Source organism: Pinus tabuliformis, chromosome Q (assembly GCF_031772625.1).
Source record: "Pinus tabuliformis cultivar Carrire ecotype Pingquan chromosome Q, CPIR1, whole genome shotgun sequence".
In the NCBI taxonomy this organism is placed as follows: domain Eukaryota; kingdom Viridiplantae; phylum Streptophyta; class Pinopsida; order Pinales; family Pinaceae; genus Pinus; species Pinus tabuliformis.
In genome coordinates this window covers 25,451,998-25,477,201 of record NC_142296.1, presented here as the reverse complement: position 1 = coordinate 25,477,201, position 25,204 = coordinate 25,451,998, and the positions used below count along the sequence as shown (strand labels likewise).

The window sequence follows — 25,204 nt, the reverse complement described above, 5'->3', positions numbered from 1 at the left end:
TTAAAAAAAAAAAAAATAATAAAAAAAAATTTAAAAATTTAAAAATTTAAAAAATAAAATAAAAAATTTAAAAAATAATAATAAAATAAATAAAAATTAAGAAATTTAAAAAATTTAAAAATAAAATAATAAATAATAAAAAATTTAAAAATTTAAAAAATAATAATAAAAAATTTAAAAATTTAAAAATTTAAAAAATAAAATAAAATAATAAATAATAAAAAAAATTTAAAAAATTTAAGGGAATAAATCGACGGATGAGATCAAGAGATGTCTTGATCCTCATCAACGGTCGAGATCATTTCTACATGGATCAACCGAACTAGCCGTTGGAGTCATTTCCTTTAAATAGGGTGCTAGGAGTCATTGTCGATAGATTCGGATCTGTGAGTCTGTGGCTGAAGAAGCTCTCTTGTATTTCATTTTTTTTGTGCAATAAAGAAGACTTTGGGGTTAAAAATCTTGCTGGTGTTACTCTTCTGAAAATGCTGTAAGATTGTTCTATTTGTTCTGCATAATTTTATTTTCAGCCATTAATGATAGCTTAATGAAGATTGATCTAGGCACAGGTATCTTGTCTGATCTTTGGGGTTTGAATGATAGTTTAGATTCTGAAATATATTGGCAGGTATCTCCATTTGATCAGGGTTTCACTATTGTTTTTCTCCTTCTACGTTGTTGGTTGATTTTAAGCTGTGCAGGAAATCCTTTTTTCAGATAACCGGGCGTTAGGGGAAGTTCTCGGCTGAACCAGCCAACTCCCGGGTTGTGTTTTCTGAAAGAGCCCAGCCAGTTCTTGATCCCGGGCTTATCATTCGAATTTTTTTATTTTTTATTTTTGAATGCATGCAGGGTCTTCTGAAGCATTTTACATTTAAATTTTTTTTTATTTTTATTTTTTTGAAAATTTTCCTGTTCTTATTGCTAAATCTGGCTGCTAAGGGCCTAAATCTGTAAATTATTAGGCTGATCTAGGGTTTTAATATTTTCTTCATTAGGGTTTTAAATTTTGTTCTATGCAGTTTTCATTAGGGTTTTCAGTTTCTTGGTTTAAGGCATTCATCTTTTCAAAAAATTTCAGTCACTGGATATCTTTTTGGTCATTCTAAGAGCATTGTGATTTAGCTGATGATAGATGATTGCTGTTCATGGTTCACGTTTTTTATATCATCTAACAAGTAATCATCTTAACCATAATCTCTTAAGGCACTGGTCTGCTAAATTAATCAAATCCATCGAGTGTTTTTTATGTCGTATCTCGTGTCTCCCAACCAACTGGTCGACAGTTGGTCTTCATCATCTCACAGGGTCTACCCCCCTTAGCCGCGGGAGACAGGCTTAAACGGAGGGATCGGGGATCAGAGTGACAGCCCCCGGTCTGAGCGTTGTCGTGTCAATCCGCACGACAACATTTTTGGCGCCGTTGCCGGGGACTGCTTTTTATCGATGTTTCAAACGACAAATCATTTTTCTCATTTCTTATCTCTTCATCTGGCCCGGCAACGCCAACATTTTTTGGCGCCGTTGCCGGGGATAGAGTTTTTCTGTCCTTGGTGTTTCAACGACTTTTCATCATTCATCGTTCATCTTCCTATCGTTCGTCTGGCCCGGCAACGCCAACATTTTTTGGCGCCGTTGCCGGGGACAGAGTTTTTCTGTTTCTGGAAGTTTCATCGACATTCATCTTCTCATCTCTCATCTCTCAGTTGAGCTGGCAGATTCAATATTTTTGGCATCTTTTCATCCCATATCAGCAGCATCTCTTCGGTTTTGTCTCTTGTTTGGATGGCGACTCCATTTTCTCATTTTTCCCAGACAAGAAGCTTTCCTCATATCTGCGTGTGGTTACTTTTTGGATCCTAGAATCAGATTCGTTGTTCAAGTGGCGACTCCACTTCTTTCATCTTTTGATTTTCTTGAGCAGAGATCTAGTTCTATCATCCATTTGATCTCCTATTATTTATCATGGATTATTCATTTAAACCATGTCGTTTTATTCACCATCTCCATGATTTTCCAGAAGAGGCCATTTCTAAATTACCTATCTTTTCAGGTGGTGATCCAATCGCTGTTAGAAGGCATCTAGGCTTGTTTGATCGCATCATGATCATATATTGCAGATCCCCTCAATTTAATCATGAAGATATCAAAATGCGTCTATTTGTCCTTTCTTTAGAAGATGATGCTTTGAATTGGTTTAACAGTTTTCCTAAGGAATCTTTCACTTCTTTAGAAGACATTATTGATGCTTTTAAAGATAAATATGGTTATCCAAACAGCTTGCCTTCTGCCTCTAAAATTGTGCAACAGAATGAAAATAATTTGATAAGAGGTCCAGCTGATGGTGAAAGATCCCAAGACGACTCTTCATATCAGAATGTGTCATCCACCGAAAATATTGCAGATCAAGTTCATAACAATGAAAGGGAAGAGCAAAAGCAAATTTTACGAGATCTAATGATGCTGGTGAGAAATATGGAAATCAATCAAACTAATTATGTCAATGATGTGAAAACTTTATGCACCCACCTGGAAAAACGTAATAGGGAGATTGAGGTCACGCAAAGTCACCATGCTAAAGAAATTGAGGCCATAAAAACTAATTACGAAACAGAAATTAGAATCATGCAAAGCAGGCTGTCAGTCTTAGAGGAAAATATGGTGACCATGAAAGCTGATCATGATAAGGAAATTGACTCTATGCAAAACAAGTTATTAACTATGGATGAGGAAATGACTATCATGACGTTCAATCATAATAATCAAGTGGCTAACATGCAAGCGAATCATAAAGAAGAAATAAATTTTATGCAGCATTGCTTGATGGACATAAAGGAAAAGAATGTTAAAGTAATAAAAGACATGCAAGAACACCATGCCAGACAAATCAGTGCTACAAAGGTTGAACACTCTAATCAGATGGATGCCATTAAAATACAAGTTCAAAGGTTTCAGCAACTGGCAGAGGATAAGAGAAACCAGCAAATATCAACAGATCAGAAGTCTTCTCATTTGCTGCAACAAGATTCATCTTATTATTGGGAGGCTGTTGATTCGATTGAAAGATGGTTGATTGAGGGTGATCCAGACAGACTTAAGAATGATAAAGATCAGATGCAAGATGAAGAAATACATAGCACGCATATCTTACATACTTCATCTGATAGCTTTGAAACAGAAAGTACCAGGTCATTAGTAATTCAACCAGCCAGAAAGAAAAAGCGCAAGAGAAAGAAGATAAGACGAAGATTTGATACATCAGACGGCCGTGAACAGCTTGATTTTCGGATAGGAAAAAGTCCTACCTTATGCAGAATTGGACATGGTACATCCGACAAGCAGCCGACAGATTTGCCTGAAAGCAGGCAAATGCTCAGTATACACTATATTGAACACATCTGATGCCATGGGGCATCCTTTGTATCGTATTTCTAGCCCTACTCCTTGTCTTTTCAGCATTTCATTTCTGTTTTTAGGATTAGATTTACTTTTCATGTTATTAGTTAGTTAATAAATGAAGAGCTTTTATCTTTCCTGTGCTTAATGTATATGATGATTTTGGACGGACGCTACTTATATTTTGTTGTTTGTTGCATGGATGCAGATTCTGGATTCTCACATTCCTACAGAGCAGCAACGTGTCCCCAAGTAGAGCCAGATGTTGACCTCTACTGGTCAACTACCCATGCAGTACACCCCCCTTTTCTTTGCAAAAAGGGGCAGCACCTGATCAGCGTGTCCGTGCCATCCAGCAGTCATCAACAGCTTGATCATCTGATTGTAAACCCAGTCTGCATGTATTAATTGTAAATAATCTTAGCAGACATGAGTCATGTATGTAAATTTGCCTAGGTGGACCTAACTTTCTAGTGGTAATCTACGTCCCGGAAGGTTTTTCGTCTCACCGATCCACGGATCGGCAGAGTTTTCCTTCAAACCTGACCCCAAAGCCGGGATGGATTTTGTCATTAGAACTTTAGGAGAATCCTAGTGTGTTAATCTACTAGATTATCGTTGTGTCGCAGAGCTGGGTGTTTTGTGAGGGTCTGTATTAAGTGGGTTTGTCCCCTTGAGATGAAAATTGTAAAAAGTCATCTTGAAATGTGTCTTGAGGGTTGAAAATGGTTTAAATCCCCTCGTGAGTCCTAAGTCCTAGGTCCTAGGTGATGTTTCCAAAGGCTTAGTTCGATGATCCATTTAAAAAATGAAATAAATAAAAAATAATAAAAATTTTAAAAAATAAAATAATAATAAAAAATTTAAAAATTTAAAAAATAAAATAAAAAATTTAAAAATTTAAAAAATAATAATAAAATAATAAAATAAATAAAAAATTAAGAAATTTAAAAAATTTAAAAAAAAAAAAAATAATAAAAAAAAATTTAAAAATTTAAAAATTTAAAAAATAAAATAAAAAATTTAAAAATTTAAAAAATAATAATAAAATAAATAAAAATTAAGAAATTTAAAAATAAAATAATAAATAATAAAAAATTTAAAAAATAATAATAAAAAATTTAAAAATTTAAAAATTTAAAAAATAAAATAAAATAATAAATAATAAAAAAAATTTAAAAAATTTAAGGGAATAAATCGACGGATGAGATCAAGAGATGTCTTGATCCTCATCAACGGTCGAGATCATTTCTACATGGATCAACCGAACTAGCCGTTGGAGTCATTTCCTTTAAATAGGGTGCTAGGAGTCATTGTCGATTGATTCGGATCTGTGAGTCTGTGGCTGAAGAAGCTCTCTTGTATTTCATTTTTTTTGTGCAATAAAGAAGACTTTGGGGTTAAAAATCTTGCTGGTGTTACTCTTCTGAAAATGCTGTAAGATTGTTCTATTTGTTCTGCATAATTTTATTTTCAGCCATTAATGATAGCTTAATGAAGATTGATCTAGGCACAGGTATCTTGTCTGATCTTTGGGGTTTGAATGATAGTTTAGATTCTGAAATATATTGGCAGGTATCTCCATTTGATCAGGGTTTCACTATTGTTTTTCTCCTTCTACGTTGATGGTTGATTTTAAGCTGTGCAGGAAATCCTTTTTTCAGATAACCGGGCGTTAGGGGAAGTTCTCGGCTGAACCAGCCAACTCCCGGGTTGTGTTTTCTGAAAGAGCCCAGCCAGTTCTTGATCCCGGGCTTATCATTCGAATTTTTTTTTTTTTTTTTTTTGAATGCATGCAGGGTCTTCTGAAGCATTTTACATTTAAATTTTTTTTTATTTTTATTTTTTTGAAAATTTTCCTGTTCTTATTGCTAAATCTGGCTGCTAAGGGCCTAAATCTGTAAATTATTAGGCTGATCTAGGGTTTTAATATTTTCTTCATTAGGGTTTTAAATTTTGTTCTATGCAGTTTTCATTAGGGTTTTCAGTTTCTTGGTTTAAGGCATTCATCTTTTCAAAAATTTTCAGTCACTGGATATCTTTTTGGTCATTCTAAGAGCATTGTGATTTAGCTGATGATAGATGATTGCTGTTCATGGTTCACGTTTTTTATATCATCTAACAAGTAATCATCTTAACCATAATCTCTTAAGGCACTGGTCTGCTAAATTAATCAAATCCATCGAGTGTTTTTTATGTCGTATCTCGTGTCTCCCAACCAACTGGTCGACAGTTGGTCTTCATCATCTCACAGGGTCTACCCCCCTTAGCCGCGGGAGACAGGCTTAAACGGAGGGATCGGGGATCAGAGTGACAGCCCCCGGTCTGAGCGTTGTCGTGTCAATCCGCACGACAACAGGTAGCAATGATCTTGCCCATAAACGGCTTTCTCCACCTCCACTAGTACCTTCAGTAGGAAATGAAAGCAACTGAGAATCTTCATCAAATTCTTCATTGAGACATTTGTCTATTTTTTTGGGACTTATCATTGCAGAAAAATGTCAAAACTGTTTGTGTCCTTTCTCTGATAAAAAAGGATTCACTTTAGATTGCACCATTCAGTAGAGCATTTGAAGAAATAAAATAATTATTATATATTATTCAATTTTAAGGTCACAGCCAACCCAGACACCACATTGGTGTATCAGACCCCCTTGTTTGTGGGACAAGGAACCAACCTACGCGCAATGATTTGACTGCTAAATCTACAAAGGCATACATACTCTACCCCCTCTGGTTTTGAACCTGTAACCTCTTAGGAGCAAACACATGCTCTTAACATAGGAGAACAGATCTCCCATTGGCTGTGGGTCCCCATTCCCTCCCCACTACAAAATCTCTTTCCCTACAAAAACTTCCACAGGTTTTTAATTATTTTCTTAATTAATTGTTACAAGCAGGAATCATTTCCTGCAGCTCAAGATGGTTTCTGAGGGTCCCAGTGGCAAATCGGTGAATCTGCATTTCCAATCTACAAACGAAACCAGTTCCCAACTCTTGGGCAGTGAATTTGGTAACGCATAAGAGCGTTTGAAGAAATCAAAGAAAACCATTCATGAACAGAACTCCATTGGCTCTTGGGAGGACATCCCCTCCCCAAAAGATTCTCTTTCCCTACAAACACTTCCACAGGTTTTCTTTGTCAATTTTTTAATTAATCATTTGAGGCAGCAACTATTTTGTGCAGCTGGAGACAGTTCCTGAGGTGCCTCCTGCAGCTGGAGATGGTTCAGATCCACCATCAAGTAGTGGATTGGCAAATCCACGCGGGAAATAAGTTCCCCACCTAATCAGTAAACGGTAGGCCTGTGGCCTTTTCATCTTACCAACATGGATCCCTCTATTCTCTGAGGAATTAAATTGTATGTCTCTGCAATCACTGTCAACTGAGATCATGCTTCTAAGATCCTACTCACTGAGAGGCATGAATGGCTCTGTTTGTATTTGGTTTCAAGACCTGAGCTACTTGCTTTAGAATGCCAAGCTCAATGCCAAACTATGAAACAAAGCCACTCTAATTGGTTTATGCCAAAATAAAATATCACACCCTCTGCATGCTCCATATGACCGAGCATCAAAACAGAATATGGTGCTTCTTTCTCTGACCTTTATTTTCAACAAAACCACTAGTCAACATACATATATTTCTGCATAAAAGGGCTGTAGGTAGATATCACTACAGCTATCACATACATATATTTCTGCATAGAAAGCTGTAGGTAGATATCACTACAGAATGTCTTGTGAATATAACACCACGCTGAGCTATCAATATATGGTGGAATGCAGCATTCATATATCTATAAGCTTGAATCTACATCTCCCCAAAATAAACGACTTGGTAGCTGGTGTTGACACAGCTAGAAATTTCATGTGAATTATATGTTTATTTGTAATTGTGTGTTGATGTATGTAAATAATCAAGCACGTGAGCTTGAGGACAAGCCGTTTGAATGCAGATTGGTTGTGTACTGCCAGATCAGATCCCAGTGACAGCTGTAGGTGGTTTCCTACGTTTGATACAGAGAATACGATGCTATTCTGGGCTATGGTTGATAGTTTAAACTTTACATAGAGCACAAGCATGTGGTCTCTATAACTGCAACTTGTGAAATAGATTGTGTGGCTAACAATACACCAGCAATTCAAACAAACTGGCGACTGGGCTGTGGATACCAATAAAAAATTCAAGCAAAGGGATATCACTGTGGATACAAACCAGCAATTCAATCCATTCAGTGGTCTTGCAGAGGATCGATCAGGTATTAAATTTGTGGCTGCTGGAATTAATTACCACCAGAATAAAGCAAGAAGATCAAAAAGCAGAATCACAGAGCAATTACAGAGATTACAACGGAGAAACGCCAAGGAAAAACTCCTGCGTTGCATTACTATGCCCAGTCACTATTTCTCATCAATTACAAAAATTACAGTGTGCATGCCTCTCTGGAACATTTACAAATTACCAATGTTGCAAACATCAGCATTGGGAGGGTTCAGAAAACCAAAAAATTGTAAAAATCAGGAAAATATCAATAAAATTGGCAAACATGGATAAAATAAAATAATAATAATAAAACAAAAAACAAAAATTTAAAAAGTCAAAAAAATCAATTAAATCTGAAAAAATTGTTGATTTTTCTGGCTGATAAAATCAGCTAGGCCAGAAAACCAGGATTTCATTTTTTCAAGATAAAAATTGAGATGTATGCAACACTACAAATTACATTCACAGGATTTTCCTTGCAAACTCTGCCAAAGAACCCCTTCTCAACTGCTGCGCATGGGTTTATAGGCAGCATTGGCTTTGCTGGGAGCAGCTGGAAAGCCAGGCGTTCCTGTCTCTTCAGATTGCCATCTGCAACACTCCTCCTCTCCCTTTTGTATTTTCCAGCAGTGTTCCTTCCTATATGTCTTTCCTTCTTTTTATAAAATTCTATGCGTACTTTGGCAACACAGCACTTTGGAAGCAAGTGGTAGCTGGTTGATCTAGCATGTGGCCCTTCACAGTGCACACTGTCAATCACGTACCTCCTACATCATCATCAACATATCTAGCCACAAGCTTCACTTCCATAGTGAAACTTTCCAATTCAGTCAAGTGCTTTGCATTGATTCATTAATCATTCAATGTTTTATTATCCCTTCTGAAACACCACACTGGAATGGGGTGGTGAATCCAGAAAATAGAAAAGCCTGTTATGCCTATAATATCACACTGAGGCAATTCTGTATTTTTTAATTTAATTCTTCCATTTGCCTAAATGCTGTAACTTTCTTAGCTTTCTATGGCTTCTTTGAACTACAGGCTGACAGCATCAACCACCAAGACAAATTTGGGAAAATTTGCTGATCAAGAAAGAAAGAATGAACATTTCTTAGAAATTCTCCAATCTGCCACGTTAGTAACAATGATCTTGCCCATAAGGGTCACCACCTCCACTACTTCCTTCAGTAGAGGATGAAAGTGGATGGGCAAATTCCATTGAATTCTTCATTAAGACATTTTCCTAGTTTAAAAGACACTTAAGTTTTCACTAAAGGAATCAGTGAAGCTGTTTTATTGTCCTGTTTCTGGTCATAAAAGATATTTACTTAGATTACATTGTTTTGTAGAGTCTGAAGGATTAAATACAATTATACTAAAGTTGAATAGGAGGAACTCCATTGACTTTGATGAGTCCATGTGCCCCTTTTGCCTCCAAAAGATTTCTTCTAATGTTATTTTTATTAATTGTTACAGGCAGGAACCATTTACTGCAGTTGGAAACAGTTCCTGAGCTGCCGAGCTACCAGAAATGGATCTGGAAATTTTTTGGTGTTTCTGGTACAAATTATAAAATCCGGATTTCCAATCTGCACCAGTAACTGGTTTGACCACACCAGAGTCACCGATCTGGTAGCATAGTAGTAACCATAACCCAAAAACATCAAAATACAAATATCCAAAATTATTTCCTTCCAAATCAATCCCACAAACTCAGAAATGTAGACAAGTTATGAAAAACTCAGATTCGGGTGTTTAGGGACCAGTATTGAGTTTTTTTAGGCAAAACTAAAGTTTTAATGCCCCAGAGTTTGCATTTTTCATTTTTTTTGAAATATGATTTCTTACGTGTTTAAAAGGAGGGTTTTCTTCAAGCATCGGATAGCTTGACATTTCTGGTAAACTGGAAACAAATCTCACACAGATCCTCCAGCACTTCCAAACCAGAACCAAGGTCATAAAATTCAGATCTCCAAAAAAAATTGCTCTAAGTCACTCTCACAAAATCGATAATGCAGACAGGCTATGAAAAATTAAACTCGAACGTGTGTCTTTAGAAGGGCTTTTATAGAAAAAAGTTAAGGTTTTAGATCCACAGTATGCCTTTTTCAATTTTTATTTAAAGTTTTAGTACAAGTGTTTTTAAAAAAATGGCATTGTTTATATAAAATACTAAAATTGAAAGAACTCTAATTGGCTTAGAAGAGACCATGTGCATCTACCCCTTCCCAAATCCCCTTTTACCTGTCGCAGGTTTCTTCTTATGTTCTTTTTATTAATTGTGACAGGCAGGAACAATTTCCCGCGGCTGGAAATAGCTCATAAGCTGCCATAAATGGATCCCCTGGTTTCTTGGAGGTTCCAATGTGGTTGGCAAATCTGTGTTTCCAGTCTTCAAGAGAAACTGGTTTTCATGCTAGGGTGGCAAATCTAGTATAGTTGAAACATGAGCTGAAACATCAAAAATTCAGATCTCCAAAAATACTTCATTCCAAATCATCCTCACAAATTCAAGAACGCAGACGCTCTATGAATAATTTAGGCCTGTGCTTTGGGATAGGTGAAAGGGCTTTTGATAGGCAATAGTTACGGCTTTGGGGGCCACACAGTTTGCCTTTTTCATTTTTTATTTTAGGTTTTCATGTGTTAAACTTGACGTTTCTGGCAAGTTGGAAACAAATCTCAAGCAGATTCTCAGGCATCTTTTTCAATTTTTGGTGTGTTCTAAAAAAAAAGGTATTCTTTAAGGATCCGGAGCCTTCACATTTTTGGCAAGCAAGAATCAAATCTCAAGCAGAGCCTCCAGCACTTCCAAACCAGAAATGTATCCTGAGCACACTGGATACCCCATAGGTAGATCCTCAGAAACACAGATCCTGGATCCTGCATAGATGGATCCACAAAAGCACAGATCTTAGATCATTCATAGAAAGATCAGATAAACATGACAAAACCTCATAAAGGTGCCGCACCTGTCAATTGGGTTTATCTTGTATGGTTGGGAGAAATGACTGTTATCCTCACCTCCCAGGTTCAATTCCCACAAATGACATGTTGAGCTCATAATGAATATATTGTTGTAATGGCCTCAAATCGGGATGTAACCTGAACTTTCATTTACAAAACATAAAAAGCAAGGAAAAAAATATGTTGGAGCTGGCATTGTTAAACATCATCAGTGTTAGGAACCGTCAAGGTGGATTTATGGAATCAATTCCAGGAGTGAAATCCCAATGTCCCATACGGCTTCTAAGATGCAACTGGTCGCAATTATTTTGCAAATCAGTTTCACCTGGCTTCTGGCACAATGTATCTCATGGAATAGCATTGCCATGAACTTATTGTCATTTTAAAGCCCTATTTTGTCCTACCCCAAACAATTTAGTTTCCCTAACTACTGGAAATCTGAATCAGTCGTACTCTTTTATTTCACATTAAAAACAACTTCCATGTGACTTGGACAGAAATATGTTCCGATGAGAGATCACCGTCAATTGATTGCAACTTGGATCAAAGAGATTTGCAACCTGGCACCTAACTGTGCATATAATGCTTACCGCATCAATGGAGATAGGTCCAACGTAAGAGATATACTAGAAGAACAGAATATTCATTCATGAACTAGAAGCTGTTTGAGATCTCATTCTTCCTTTATGAAAATAATATAATAACCTCTCTCCATACTGCCAAAAAGAAAATTGTCCCATGATAACTACTGTATGATTAATATTTTGAAATATCAAAATTAGACCACGGTTTATAAGGGATCAAATTAGCATTTTTATAGTACAGGTTCATCCTTCTTGTAGTGTGTGATCCTCCAGAGATTATGAGTGGAGCCACTTAACAAAGCTTAAGTGGATGTAAATACCGATCTCGAGCCTAATGGTGCTCCAAAAATTGCAAGCTCACTTTCCCGCAGGGAATGCATGTTTCTTCAATGAAATATAAGCGGTTCACCTAAGGACAGGATTAAATGGAACGTAAATGCTTCATCGAAGGCCGTGACTCAATAGAATGTTAGTTCTTAATCGAAGACCTCGTAGTCTGGCGGTCCTTCATTGTGAACTTACATTTACAAGTACAAAGATGAAGGTTTACGGATTGCAGGGCCGTTGATTGCTTTAGTGTGAAAATTAAATAGTTGATCCCAAATGTATACCCACGGGATCTAGACTGCAAACAGTAAGAGAGCACAACCAGTCTTCTATCGCATAAATTTGACATAAATAAATACAAGATCTGTAATATCAAACAAGAAAAAAAAAAAATCCAAACAAGGAACTGTCATGCAAAATCGAAAAAAGAGAGAGAGCACTGCAGAAACAGGAGGTTAGAGTAAAAACCATTTGGCACGAGCGGTGATCTTGAGAGGCGAGGGCTGAGGAATGTTGCAGGGACCCTCCGTGGCTACTTTGTAAAGGCCGTACAGCTCCATTTGCGCTTCATTTGGAACCTTCTGAGACATGTTAGCCTCCATGGATGCCACGTAAGAAGCGGCCACACCAAACATTTCATCCAACTCCGTGCTCTCTACTCCCTCCCATTCATCCTCGTCACTTAAAAGACTTCCACCGAACCCCTCCGCTCCCTTGCCTTTTACATCAATTTCCTTCACGGCATATCCAGGTTCGGACACCACTTCTTCTACCTTGCCCTCCGTTTCACCTTCAGCGATCTCTAGGGTTTCGTCTTCATTTTTATCCATGAATTCAACCTGATCGCGAAGTTCTTCGTTTTCTGATAAAACCCCAGCTAGCTCTTCGCGTTCCGATTGCAGAACACCGCGATCTTGCAACAGGGTCTGGGAATTTTCATCGGCATCTTGCACATCAGGGGCAGGAGGGTCCAGGGCATCATCCTCGACAGCGGCAGGTGTGTAGTGATCCCGTTCGACGCGTAAATTATCGTCTCTGAAAGAAACGACGATAGAGATAAGCTTCGCGACCATAAAGGCAAAGACGATCGCGAGGAATATAGAGTTGGCAATCTCCTGCCAATTGCCCATCGCTACGAAGAAATCGAATTTCTCAGACAAGCCGTGAGAAGAAATATTTATAATCGATTATACACGAATTCAAAGGAAGCGCATAGGCTGACAGAAAGGCGATCCAGAGCAAAGCGCAGGTTGCATGTCAAAAGAGGAATGCATTGGCATCTTCTCCCAGGAGATTATTAAATTGGATATCGTTTTCTCAATGTGCTTTGGAATGTGCTAAAGAGATGCTCGTTGTTGGTGACTGAGTGTGAGTCAACAACCGTCGGCATGGGGTTACTGATCGATCACATGCAAACTCTCACGACTTTTCACCGTCATGTGCCACATCCCGTGCCAAATCATAATGTCAATTGGAAGTGTTTGGCCATGAAGCGAATCCACCGAATTTAAGTAGTCAACTATGTTGTGTTATATCTACCATCTTTAATTGTCTTTGCCATGTGGCCCTTATATAACATTAGATGCTTATAACCAATGTTCATGTTTAGGTTGCGATTTCTTTTCACATTCATATTTCTCCTCTACCGATATGATGGCAACAACGAGCTTAACCAATAAAGTCGTTATCAACACTACGCCGGTTTAACAAGATGAGTCCGGAACTTTACCAACCACTAAAAGGACTAATGGTCACGGTTGCTGGATTGGAGAATTTTTTGTTTTTTACAAGGTTCAATTGGGAATAGGGTAATATTTAGTTTTAGGTATAAGATTAAAGTTAAATATTATTTAAAAGTATCTGAAGTTATGGTTAGTTTTTAGTTTTCGGGATAATAGTGTGAGATTTAGGTGGAGATTATTTTATTATTTTGAAGTATATTTTGGAATTGCATTTAATTTATTAATTTTTTATTTTTTGGGATGTAAAAATAAATAAAAAATTATTTAAGACCTAAAAGTATGGCTAGAGTGAAAGTCTATCTTTTATAGATTACTATTACGTTGTTTTGAATAGCGTGGTTTTCCTTAACTTGGGTTCATTATTAGTTAATAATTAAATTACAATAGGTTTTGTCACTTTCAAAATAGAAAACAAGAAAAGAAAAAAATGGTAACGAGAGGTGTTATCTTCGTTATAAGGGTTGGGTTGATCCTTTCGCATAGTAAGAGATTGGCTCTAAAAGGTAAAACTAGGTTATGTAGCATCGAGGGGCAATAGCTTGAATGGTTTGGAGGTAGGTCTTGCATTCAACATTTGGCCTTGTGATAAGGCTAAAAAGACAACTAGCTAGATTTGAATCTAGGCCTCACCAAAGTAATCCCAGTGAATTATTGATTCCCCTATATTTAAAAACAAAAAAGAAAACCACTAAAAGGACTAATGGTCATGGTTGCTGGATTGGAGATTTTTTTTCTTTTACAAGGTTCAATTGGGAATAGGGTAATATTTAGTTTTAGGTATAAGTTAAAGTTAAATATTATTTAAAAGTATGCGAAGTTATTGTTAGTTTTCGGGATAATAGTGTGAGATATTAGTTTTTTTTTTTTTTTTTAATATGGTTTAGGTGGAGATTATTTTATTAATTTGGAAGTATATTTTGGAATTGCATTTAATTTATTAATTTTTCATTTTTTTTTGGATGTAACCAAAAAAAATTACTTAAGACCAAAAGCATGGTAAGAGTGAAAGTCTATCTCCTATAGACTACTCCTAGGTTGTTTTGAATGGCGTGGTTTTCCTTAACTTGTGTTCATTATTAGTTAATAATTAAATTACAATAGGTTTTGCCACCTTCAAAAGAGAAAACAAGAAAAGAAAAAAATGGTAATGAGAGGTGTTATCTTCGTTATAAGGGTTGGGTTGATCCTTTCGCATAGTAAGAGTGGTCTTACTACGCAAATTGGCGCTGAAAGGTAACAGTAGGTTATGTACCATCGAGGGGTAATAGCTTGAATGGTTTGGAGGTAGGTCTTGCATTCATTCCACCCAAGTTCAAATCTTTGATGAGACATTTGGCCTGTTGCGATAAGGCTAAAAACATAGATGCCCCCAGGCAACTAGCTAGATTTGAATCTAGGCCTCACCAAAGTAATCCCAATGAATTATTGATTCCCCTATATTTAAAAACAATAAATAAAAACATTAAGTTATATAGTTATATTATCACTTAGTTGTGTTATTAACCCATATTAGATGGTTGTTTAAACAAAACCTTAATCAAGATCATGAATGGTTATTTTGGCTTTTTGGTTTTATGAAAATGATTAACATAACCCAACAAAGCATTTTTCCTAGGTCCCTCATTTAGGGTGGGTGGTTGTCCAAGTTCCAAATATTAAACCAAGCATGCCCCATTTGAGATAAGGATATACCAGGTGCCTTCCCTACACATTCAATCTATCCAAACAAGCTTAGCACCATGAGGGAAGGCTCCATCGTTAAGTAAGGCATTGAATAAGTGATCAAAGAGGATGACAACATAGCTAGCTCCTTCCTGCTACCTTATATAATGATTGACTTTCCCCTTCATTTTTCTTGCCATGATTAAGGCTCAGAAGCCTCTGAGCTTAACTTATAAATGATCACTAAGAGAGGATAATTCTTTATTTTATTTTTGTTCTTGATGAACAAGGGACAACCACCAAGATCATGATGATCCCTCACTTGGGATTAGAATTATACCAATTATTGCTTCAATTGGACTTATATCTTGTATGGGATGTAACTAATTGGCTAAGGCTTTGTTTACTATTGCATGGCCAAGTGATTATGTATTGATGTTGCCCAATTTTGGTTTTTAAAACAACTCATTTTTTCTTTCTCACCGTGGTTGCTAAAGTGGCTTCCTTTTTCTTTATAAAATGACATGTACAACTATAGTTTGTATTCATTGTTAAAGAAAGTCATATGTGTTATGTAACCAGATCAAAATAACACAGAAACATGAGAAATATCAACGACTATATAATTAGCCACTTCAAGGGGGAAACCTCCCTTTACATCACATAAATGAACAATTATTGGATGATTCAAATGACAAGACCTTCTTGGTATATACAGGAGTCTAAAGGGTCAAAATATAATTAGGGCATACGTAACAATAATAATGTAAGGGCACAACAATAACAATAGTGGGCTTCTATGGGGCACAACAATAACAATATGGGTGCTACACTAATATTGTAAGGACCTAACATGGCCCTTTCCTTCAAAAAAGTGTTGTCCTCAATGCCTAAGTAGTTTTGGATGCTTTTGAATAAAATACTCGTCCTCCCATGTAGAGTCTTCAACAGGTAAGTTCTTCCATAGCTGTTGGATTCTTGTTTTTGTGATTGTTTCAAGCTCCAATATGATTTTTATTTCCTCATCAAGTTCTAGAAATATAGTTTGAACAGGGAGCTTGTCACCTATAACCTTCTTTAAGCATGAAACATGGAAAACTGGGTGTACTCGCGAAGATATAGGCAGCTCTAATTTGTATGCCATAGTACCAATATTTTGTAGCACCTTGTAAGGACCATAGTACTTGGGTGATAATTTATTATCCTTCTTAGCTTGCTTGAGGGACATTTGTTTGCATGGTTGTAGTCGTAAAAATACCCAATCGGTCACATCAAAACTTCTTTCATTGCGATGTTGATCTTCTTGTTGTTTCATTTGAATTTGCGCTAGAGTTAGGTTATCGTTTAAGAGTTGGAGAACTTATTGTTGATGCTCGATGTAATCTTCCACTCCTTGAAGCTTAGAATTGTCTCTTAAAGATGATGTGATGGGCAATGGATGATACCCATAAAGCACCACAAATGAGGTAATTTTTGTTGCGGTGTGGAATGATGTTTTATACCACCATTCTCTCGAAGGTAACCACTTGATCCATTATGTTTGTTTAACATATATAAAGCAATGAAGATAACCTTTCAAACATTTGTTCATTGTCTCAGTTTTCCCATCAGATTGAGGATGATAAGATGAGCTATGAGCTAATTGAGTACCAAGATAAGAAAATAATTTTACCTAAAAAATTTCAGTGAAAATGGGATCTCTATCACTTACAATAATCTTTGGGTTTCCATGTACCTTTCGAATTGTTTCCACAAATGCAGTAGAGACTATATTGGATTTGAAAGGATGAGATAGTGCACAAAACTATGTATACTTGGTAAGTTTATCAACTACCTCCATGATGACACTCTCCTTCAAACTTGGGTAAACCTATGATAAAATCCATTGAGACCTCATCCCACCCCTGACTTGGAATGGCTGATGGTTATAAAAGGCTTGGGGTCTTAACTGTCTCAACTTTATTTTGTTGGCAAACCAAACATTCTGCCACAAACTTTTGAATATCAGATTTAAAGTCATCGCAAAAAAAATATTTCTTGACCTTGTGGTAAGTTTTTAAAAATCCTAAGTGGCCTCCTATAAGAGAGGTGTACAATTCCAAAAGAATATTTTGTTTGAGTTGGGAGTTCTTACATAAACATAAGTGATCTTTGTACCATAATGAATCATTTTTCCAAATAAATGCATTAGATGCATTGGGATCTTGCTACAACTTTTGAATGAGTGTCTGTACCTCTTCGTCATTCTTCCATCCATCCCTTACTTCATTTATTCACTCAGGTTGGATAATAGAAATGGCATAGAGCAATGCCTCTGCATCCCCATCCCTTCTTAAAAGTGCATCTGCAACAAAATTTTGCTTCCATTTTTTGTAGATGATTTCAAAGTCACAACACAACATCTTTGTGACCCATTTTTGTTGCTTTTATGTAGATAATCTTTGATCTAAGAAGTAATTAAGACTATCATGATCTACGTTTACCTTGAAGCATCTTCTCATCAGGTAAGGGTGTCATTGCTTCAGTGCATGTAATATTGTCAACATTTCCTTCTCATAAATAGGTTTCCATAAATACTTTCCCTTGATTGGACGAATTTCAAAAGCAATGGGTCTTCCTTCTTGCATTAAAACAACACCATTGCCATTTCCTGTGGCATCGCATCCCGCAATAAAGGTTCTTGTGAAACCTATTGTAACTAAGATCAAAGCTCAACACAATGCCTCTTTAAGATGTTCAAAGACATCAATTGATTCTAGAGTCCAAAAAAATGCATCTTTCTTCAGTTAAGTTTTTAGAGGTGCTGTTATTTTCCCATAATTTTTAACAAACTTGTGATAATGCCTTGTCAATCTGTGAAATTCTCGGAGATACCTTAAGGTTGTGGGGATTTTCCATCCCTTGATGCTTTAATTTTGTTAGGGTCCACCTTGACACCCTCATGAGATACAATATGACCCAAATATTCCACTTCCTATACTTCAAAGAAACATTTGGAGGGTTTTGCATACAATCGTTCTCCTCCAATAGTTTGAGCACCCTGTCAACATATTGAACATGATCTTTCCAAGACTTGTTGTAAATTAGTATATCATCAAAAAATACTAACACACATTTTCTAAGAAAGGGTTTGAAAGTTGAATTCATCAAACCTTGAAATGTGGAAGGTGCATAATGACCTTCATGGGTTCTAAATGTTGTTTTTGGAATGTAATTTGTCTTCATTCAAATTTGATGATATCCTAAATGAAGATCTAGTCTGGTGAAGTAAATTTCTCCATGTAGTTCATCCAACAATTCATCAATGACAAGAATGGGAAATTTATCTTTAATAGTGAGCTTGTCGAGCTCTCTATAATCTGAACACATACACTAAACTAAGTTATACTTAATTGTTTCCTATGCGTCGAAATATCCTAACATCCCCCTTAAGAACAACGTGGGATAGGATTGAAGGATGTACAAAGATGACACAATAAGAGAAGGAAGGAGGCATTAGAGCCTATCCCCACTTAGTGACAACTTCTTGAACTCCAACCATAAATCAAAGTTTAGTAAACTTCGCCTCTGTGAGAGCCTTTGTAAAGATGTCTGCAACTTGATCATTGGTTGAACAATATTGCACTTCAAGAACATGGTCATGAATGAGCTTTCTGATGAAGTGCATGTTTAGTTCAATGTGTTTGTTGCGCTAATGTTGGACTAGATCTTTGCATAGTTGAATGGAACTTTGATTATCACACCAAAGTGTAGTTGGATGTTGTTGTTGAAAACCAAACTCTAACAAGATCTAACGAAGCCTTAAGGCTTCCTTATTAGATTCAATGGCACCACAACACTCTGCTTCTGCTGAAGAAAGAGAAATGGCACTTTGTTTCTTGCAAGCCCATGTAATAGGTCCAGAACCAAGAGTGAAGACATAACCTGCAGTAGGCTTCTGATCCTCAAGGTCACCAGCCCAATCAGAATCAGTGAAACTAACCAATAAAGGAGATGCTCCTACACTGTAATGAATCCCAAATTGAACTGTACCTCGAACATAACGAAGTATTCTTTTAGATACTTTCCAATGACTTTCATGTGGGTTTTTCATAAACTGAACAACAAGGTCAGGACGGGTATGGGTCAGATACAAAACTTTTCCAAGAAGCTGACGATATAAGGTAGCATCAACTTTAGGGGAAGTACAAGTGACTGAAAGTTTGGCTCCAGACTGAAAGGGAGAAGGGGTTGGCTTACAGTCTTCCATGTGAAAGTGGCGTAGAAGATCACAAGCATACTTGGACTGGGAAAGGGAAATAACTTCTTTGGATTGTACGACTTAAAAACCAAGAAAATAATGCAAGTGTCCTAAGTCTGTCATTTCAAACTGCTTTTTAAGGCTAGACTTCACATGGTTTACAAGGTTGGGATCACTACTAGTAAGGATAAGATCATCAACATAAAGAACAAGAACGATAAGAGACTTACCCACTTTCTTGGCGTAGACAATATTGTTAGAATGACACCTAGAAAAGCCAGTATCTAAAAGAAAGTTATCCATTTTGCAATACCAAGCCCGAGGGGCTTACTTGAGACCATAAAGGGATTTCTTAAGCCGACATACAAGGCTAGAGTCTTTTTGTATAAAGCTAGGGGGTTGTTCCATATAGATTTATTCATGCAAGAAAGCGGATTTAACATCCATCAGATGGACTTCCCATTTGAAAGAGGCAGCAAGGGAAAGAACAAGGCGAATAGAGCTCATTTTGGCAACAAGGGAGAAGGTTTCAATATAGTTAATGCCTTCAACTTGTGAAAAACCCTTAGCAACAGGACGAGCCTTTTGTTTATCAACTTTCCATCTGGTCCAAACTTGGTTCTGTAAACCCATTTGCATCTAACAAGTTTTCGTCCCTTTGGAAGAGGAACAAAGTCCCATGTATCATTTGCTAATAATGAACAATATTCTTCATTCATAGTTGCGTCCCAATCTGGATGGCATGAAGCTTCTGCAAAGCTGTCAGGATCATAATTCGTTGAAACTTGAGCCAGTAAAGAAGAGGCTCTATCGAACTAAGAATGTGTACGACGTTGATTTGTAGGATCACCTGCAAGAGCACCTGCTGCATCCTGAGTAGTGCGAACCCATTTTGGAAGCTGACGAGCTGAAGGAGGATCTCGAGAAGGTGGGGGAGGATTTTCATCCTCGTTGTCATCATATGAAGAAGGAATATTTTTAGAAGTAGCAGGGATAGAGAGAGGTGGCACATCCGCCGAACTAGGCTCGTAGGCCGATATATTTTCAACAAATTTTACATCTCTTCTAATGATAACATTTTTAAATTTAGGCAGAAGAGTCTATATTCTTTGACATCTTCAAATTATCCAACAAAAATACATTTTTCACTCTTAGGTTCTAAGGCTTTATGTTTCTCATCTGGAATATGGGCCCATGCTTCACTTCCAATAACACAAAAGTGACTTACATATGGTTTAATTGAGCTCCATGCGTCTTCTGGAGTGATATTCTTTAAAACCTTAGTAGGAGTGCGATTTACTATGTAATTTGCACAGTTAATTGATTCTACCCAAAAATTAAGACTAAGTCCTTTAGATTGAAGCATACAATTATCCATTTCCTCTAAGGTGTGGTTCTTCCTTTCAACTACACCATTTTGATGTGGAGTATATGGAATAGTATGTTGCAATTGAATTCCATGCTCAGTGCAAAAGTTGATGAATTTGTTGTTAACATATTTTCCACCATTATTAGATATTAAATTAAGAATTTGATGTCCAGATTATTTCTCAATAAAGGCCTTAAAGGCCAAGAACATGTTAAAGACTTCACTCTTGAACTTTAAGAAGTATACCCAAGTGTGTCTGGAAAAATCATCAATGAAAGTTAAGAAATACTTGTAGCCAGAGAATGAAACAACTAGAAGTGGACCACATAAATCACTATGCACAAGTTGTAAAGGGGTTGAGGCATGCTAAGAGGCACGTTTTTCAAAACTATCATGATGATGTTTTCCGAGTACACATCCAAAACAAACACCATCTCTGCAAGATACCATAGGAAGACTTGTCACCATATTTTCTTTACATAGATTTTGAAGGGAGTGATAGTTTAAATGACTAAATCGCTCATGCCAAAGCTTGCTCACTTCATCATTATGAGCAACAAATACCAAGAGAAGAGTTGATGACCCAAAGTTCTTAAACTTATACAACCTTGTAGAATCATCAGCAATGCCAGTAGCTAAAATCTGTCTAGGATCTCTTAGGTCCTTAATTACAACATCATGAGGTGAAAATTCAAAGGTTTTACCTTCACCTGAATGAATTATCTGATACACAGATAGAAGGTTGCAGGATAAGGTAGGAACACATAATAAATCATTAAATTGACCATTGTCTAGATGAATAGTTCCAGTCCCTACAACACTAAGAGATCTATCATCACCAACATATATATTTTTGGTGTTACAATCATTTAAAGAAGAAAACATGGCTTTGTTCTTGGCCATGTGATAAGAAGCTCCGGAATCAATAAGCCACTCATGAGAATGAGAAGAAGAAGACACCTTTAGTGCATAACCAGACCGAGATGCTTGACAACCACATGTAGAAAGTGTTATTCCTGAAGATGAAGTTGAAGTTGAAGAGTTCTCCAAATTGATGTTATGCTTCTTCATGGTTGCTTCCAAGGCTTCCATCTTCTTAAAGCATTTGGATTCTAAGTGGCCATCACGATTACAAAAGTTACAATGTCTATCAGTCTTCTTCCCTTTGTTTTTATTTGTCTTATCATTTTGTTGAGTTGATTTTTCATTTTGTGACTGAAATTGCTTAGGACCCTTGTTTGGTTTATGACCATTCTTTTTAAGATGTTGCCTCTTAGGATTCTTTGAACTTGGTTGTTGTTGGGATGCTAAGGCTTTCTTAGAAGAGTTTCTAGTATTAAGAAGACCAAGATGTAAGAGTTTTTCTTGTTCTCTTATTAAAGAATCGCAAAAGGCATCAAAAGAGGGGGACTTGTAGTCTTGTCCTTGAGAAATAAAGGCTTTTCTAGTAGAATGGAAGGTGGAAACAAACACAGAGTAGGTTGGTCTCAACCTAGTAAGAATGGAATCAATAAGGCTACCCTCTTCTTTCTTAACTTTAACACCTTCCAAGAGAAGTCTAAGGGTCTTGAACTTGGACAAAAAATCTTCAATGTAAGAAAAATTATTGGGGTCCAACGTAAGAAAATCATTTTTCTAGCTGATGAGCTCTAATTTCATTTTTAATTCAAAAAACTTTATTGAGCTTTTTCATTGCTTTATCGGGGGTATCAATTTCTGCGATATGGAATCTAAGGTTTGGAGAAATAGACATCTCTATCAACCCATGTGCTTGATCTTGCTTATTTTCCCATTTGTCTTGCTTATCTTCATCTTGAGGTTTAGACTCTTGGCCTAAGGTTATTTTACAAAGACCTTTACTTCTAAGTAAATCCACCATGTAGAATAATCATTGGAAGTAGTTAGTGTTGCCAAGAATAACTAGGCATGGACTTTCCATTTTAAAAGAAACTAAAGTTTTATATGTTGAAACGAAGTGTTCCAATGGAAAAATCTCGAAAAATTTGGCCGATTAAAAAAAATGACTCTGAAAATGGCTTCGAGATGAAAAAGTTATGTTTTTTTGAAGAAAAGTTGTTGAAGATGCCAACAAACCACGTGAATGTTGGGAAGTTGGTGATAACGTTATATTTAAACCCTCTCCCCCCTTTCAAAACTTAATCTAATTAGCTCACTTTAAAAAAAGATTACTTTATGTGACCCACTTTTATAAATAAGTGAGAATCACTTTTACAATGGTATTTTATGAACTATCGAGTAAATTGTAACTTAAATAAAAGATAAAGTGACTTTAGAATTATACGTGACTCATTTTTTATAATGGGTGAGAACACTTTTACATAAACTAACTTTAAAACATAAGTTACATTTACTTTTTGAAAAAGTAACTCAACAAAAAGAAACACTTGTACTTAAAACCTTTATTCTCATAAAGTAACTTGAGACCAAGTGAGTTAGTTTAAAATGTTAGTAATTTTTTGAAAGGAGGAAGGGTTTTTTTTTTTGGCTAATTGAAACTTTGGGGTGCGTGCTTACTGTAATGAACCCAATTTTCAAAACCCAATTAACACAATAATTTTTTCTTTCTTATTAATTTACTATTAATTTCGTTATGCTAATGTCTTGTTATTATATGTACATATCCACGATGTGATGACAACTATGGCCATAATGTATAACCTTAATTTTTGGAGTACACTCAGGAGAATTTCATCTTATAAGTAATTAATCCTAGGTTAACGAGGAGGCATACGTGTCAATGGTATATGATGTGTAACAACACCATTCCTCCATACCCGAGGTTATCTATTAACTTAATGAGGTGTACTCTCTTTAGGTATGAGTTTTAATCACATTATTGTTGTCAATTTCATAGTGACATTCAACCCTCTACGAAATAGTTACTCTTTACGTGATTACCATGCATTAATGCTGAAATGGGACAATAGAGACATTTGGCGTCTGACCTTAGTGTACAACAGATCAAATGGATCTCTCCTCTAGATACGAACCCTACTATATTCATGCAGCCACCGCCCTACACGTTACATTTCCTTGTGATAGCAGGATTGTACATTGTCCATCCGTCCCTTGGCACACCCTTCAACCCTTGCTTAGATCGAGGATAAATCGAACGCTCCAAATGTATTGTGGTCAATCAACAGCTCAGGACTGTTGCCAGAGCTACCCTGTTTACCTAACCCTTCCTATCGACCTTGACATTCTTCCTATGCCCATAGAGCCTGACGAAACTGAAGGGTTTATTGTTTCTCATGGATGGAGAGATCCTTCTCTACTCAGAGAGTGAAACCCTTGCACCTACTCTGTCTACCCTTGGCATACATGAAAATGGTCGGCCCTGTAACGATTCAGTGATCCACTTTTTCGACCAACCATCTACCCTTGACATACATGGATAGGGTCGGTTCTGCAACAATTCGGTGTACAGTTAATTCCGACAATATGTTGGAAGTCTCCTTTCGATGACTTGGTGAATGGCTACCCATGCTATGCAGGTAATAATTCAATTCTAGTCTCTCTTATCCTCTCTGTTTTTTTTTTTTTTGCTTGTGTAAGTTTTCCCTTGTTTCTCGCTAACATCCTTCTGTTTTCTATGGTTAGGCAGAGGAACACCCTGCATTCCTCTTCATTCTGCCTCCGTCTGAATGGGCACTTCTTCATTTTTTTAGAGTTTTGGCCTTGGTAGGGTAAAACTATTTCTCTGCTCTTTTAGTGCGTTCTCATTTCTTCCTCTATTTTTCTACCGTTATTAATCTACCAAATTTCTTAGCTAACAATCGTCTCTCATGCAGGGTTGCGGAGTAAAGCTTGGATTTATATGTTTTCACAGGTAATTCTTAATTTGGTAATTTCGTTTCATTATTTGTATTAATATGTTCTAATAGTTAACTGGTCTATTTCAGTACAATACTGATAAGGGTAACTGTTTTCTATCACATGTATCCCCAACCCATAAATCTGAAGCACATTTTCACAGTTTTTCAACGTCTAACTTCTGGAGGTTATTCACTGAACAGGTTGGTGACTTCCGCCAAACTGGGTTCTGCTATTGATTTTAATTTCTATCGCTTTCGTTCTATGATCTGCAGAGATCGAGATGACTATGACTTAAGGAAGTTGATCTAGTTCACAGGCTTCCAGATTTATCTAAAGGCGGCTCTTTCCGTAGTCTTCTCTAGTTTCTGATGTTCTAGATGAATATTCCTACGGCTAGGCCATATGTATAGAAATTTTAAAAAAGGCGCCGAGATTGTTTTCGATTTGTCCTTGTCATTTATATTTATTTTCTCATAATTATCAGATGTTGTATGAACCAATTAATGGTTATAATGAAAAAGGGTTTTCATCTCTTAATTTATGAGAATATTAATATATTTGTTTGTAGTTGTTTAGATTTCCAGTTTATACAGAGAGTTTGAAAGGCTTGTATGTATACCATTTCATGGATTGTAATTGTAGCCACACCAGAAATCAAGAACTATTTCATACTATTTTTGTGTTGTTTTTTGGTCTAATTTGCCTTCTAAATATTTTTAGTATTTATAGAAATTACTTGCCTCTGAAGTTATTCTAATTGACCATAACCTTACCATAATATACATCTTTTGATGGTTATCCATAGAACTCTAA

The 25,204-nt window shown here is 36.4% G+C and overlaps 1 protein-coding gene across 1 annotated transcript in view; it reads right to left on the bottom strand.

Moving 5' to 3' along the window:
• Positions 1-12,968, bottom strand: part of LOC149218095 (acyl-CoA-binding domain-containing protein 1-like) — a 46,803-nt gene extending 33,835 nt beyond the window's left edge. Inside the window, exon 1 of the mRNA XM_089383808.1 lies at positions 12,010-12,968. Coding sequence (XP_089239934.1) covers positions 12,010-12,671 — 662 coding nt within the window. The 5' untranslated portion in view covers positions 12,672-12,968. The remainder of the gene's footprint in view (positions 1-12,009) is intronic.
• Positions 12,969-25,204: the final 12,236 nt, after the last annotated feature.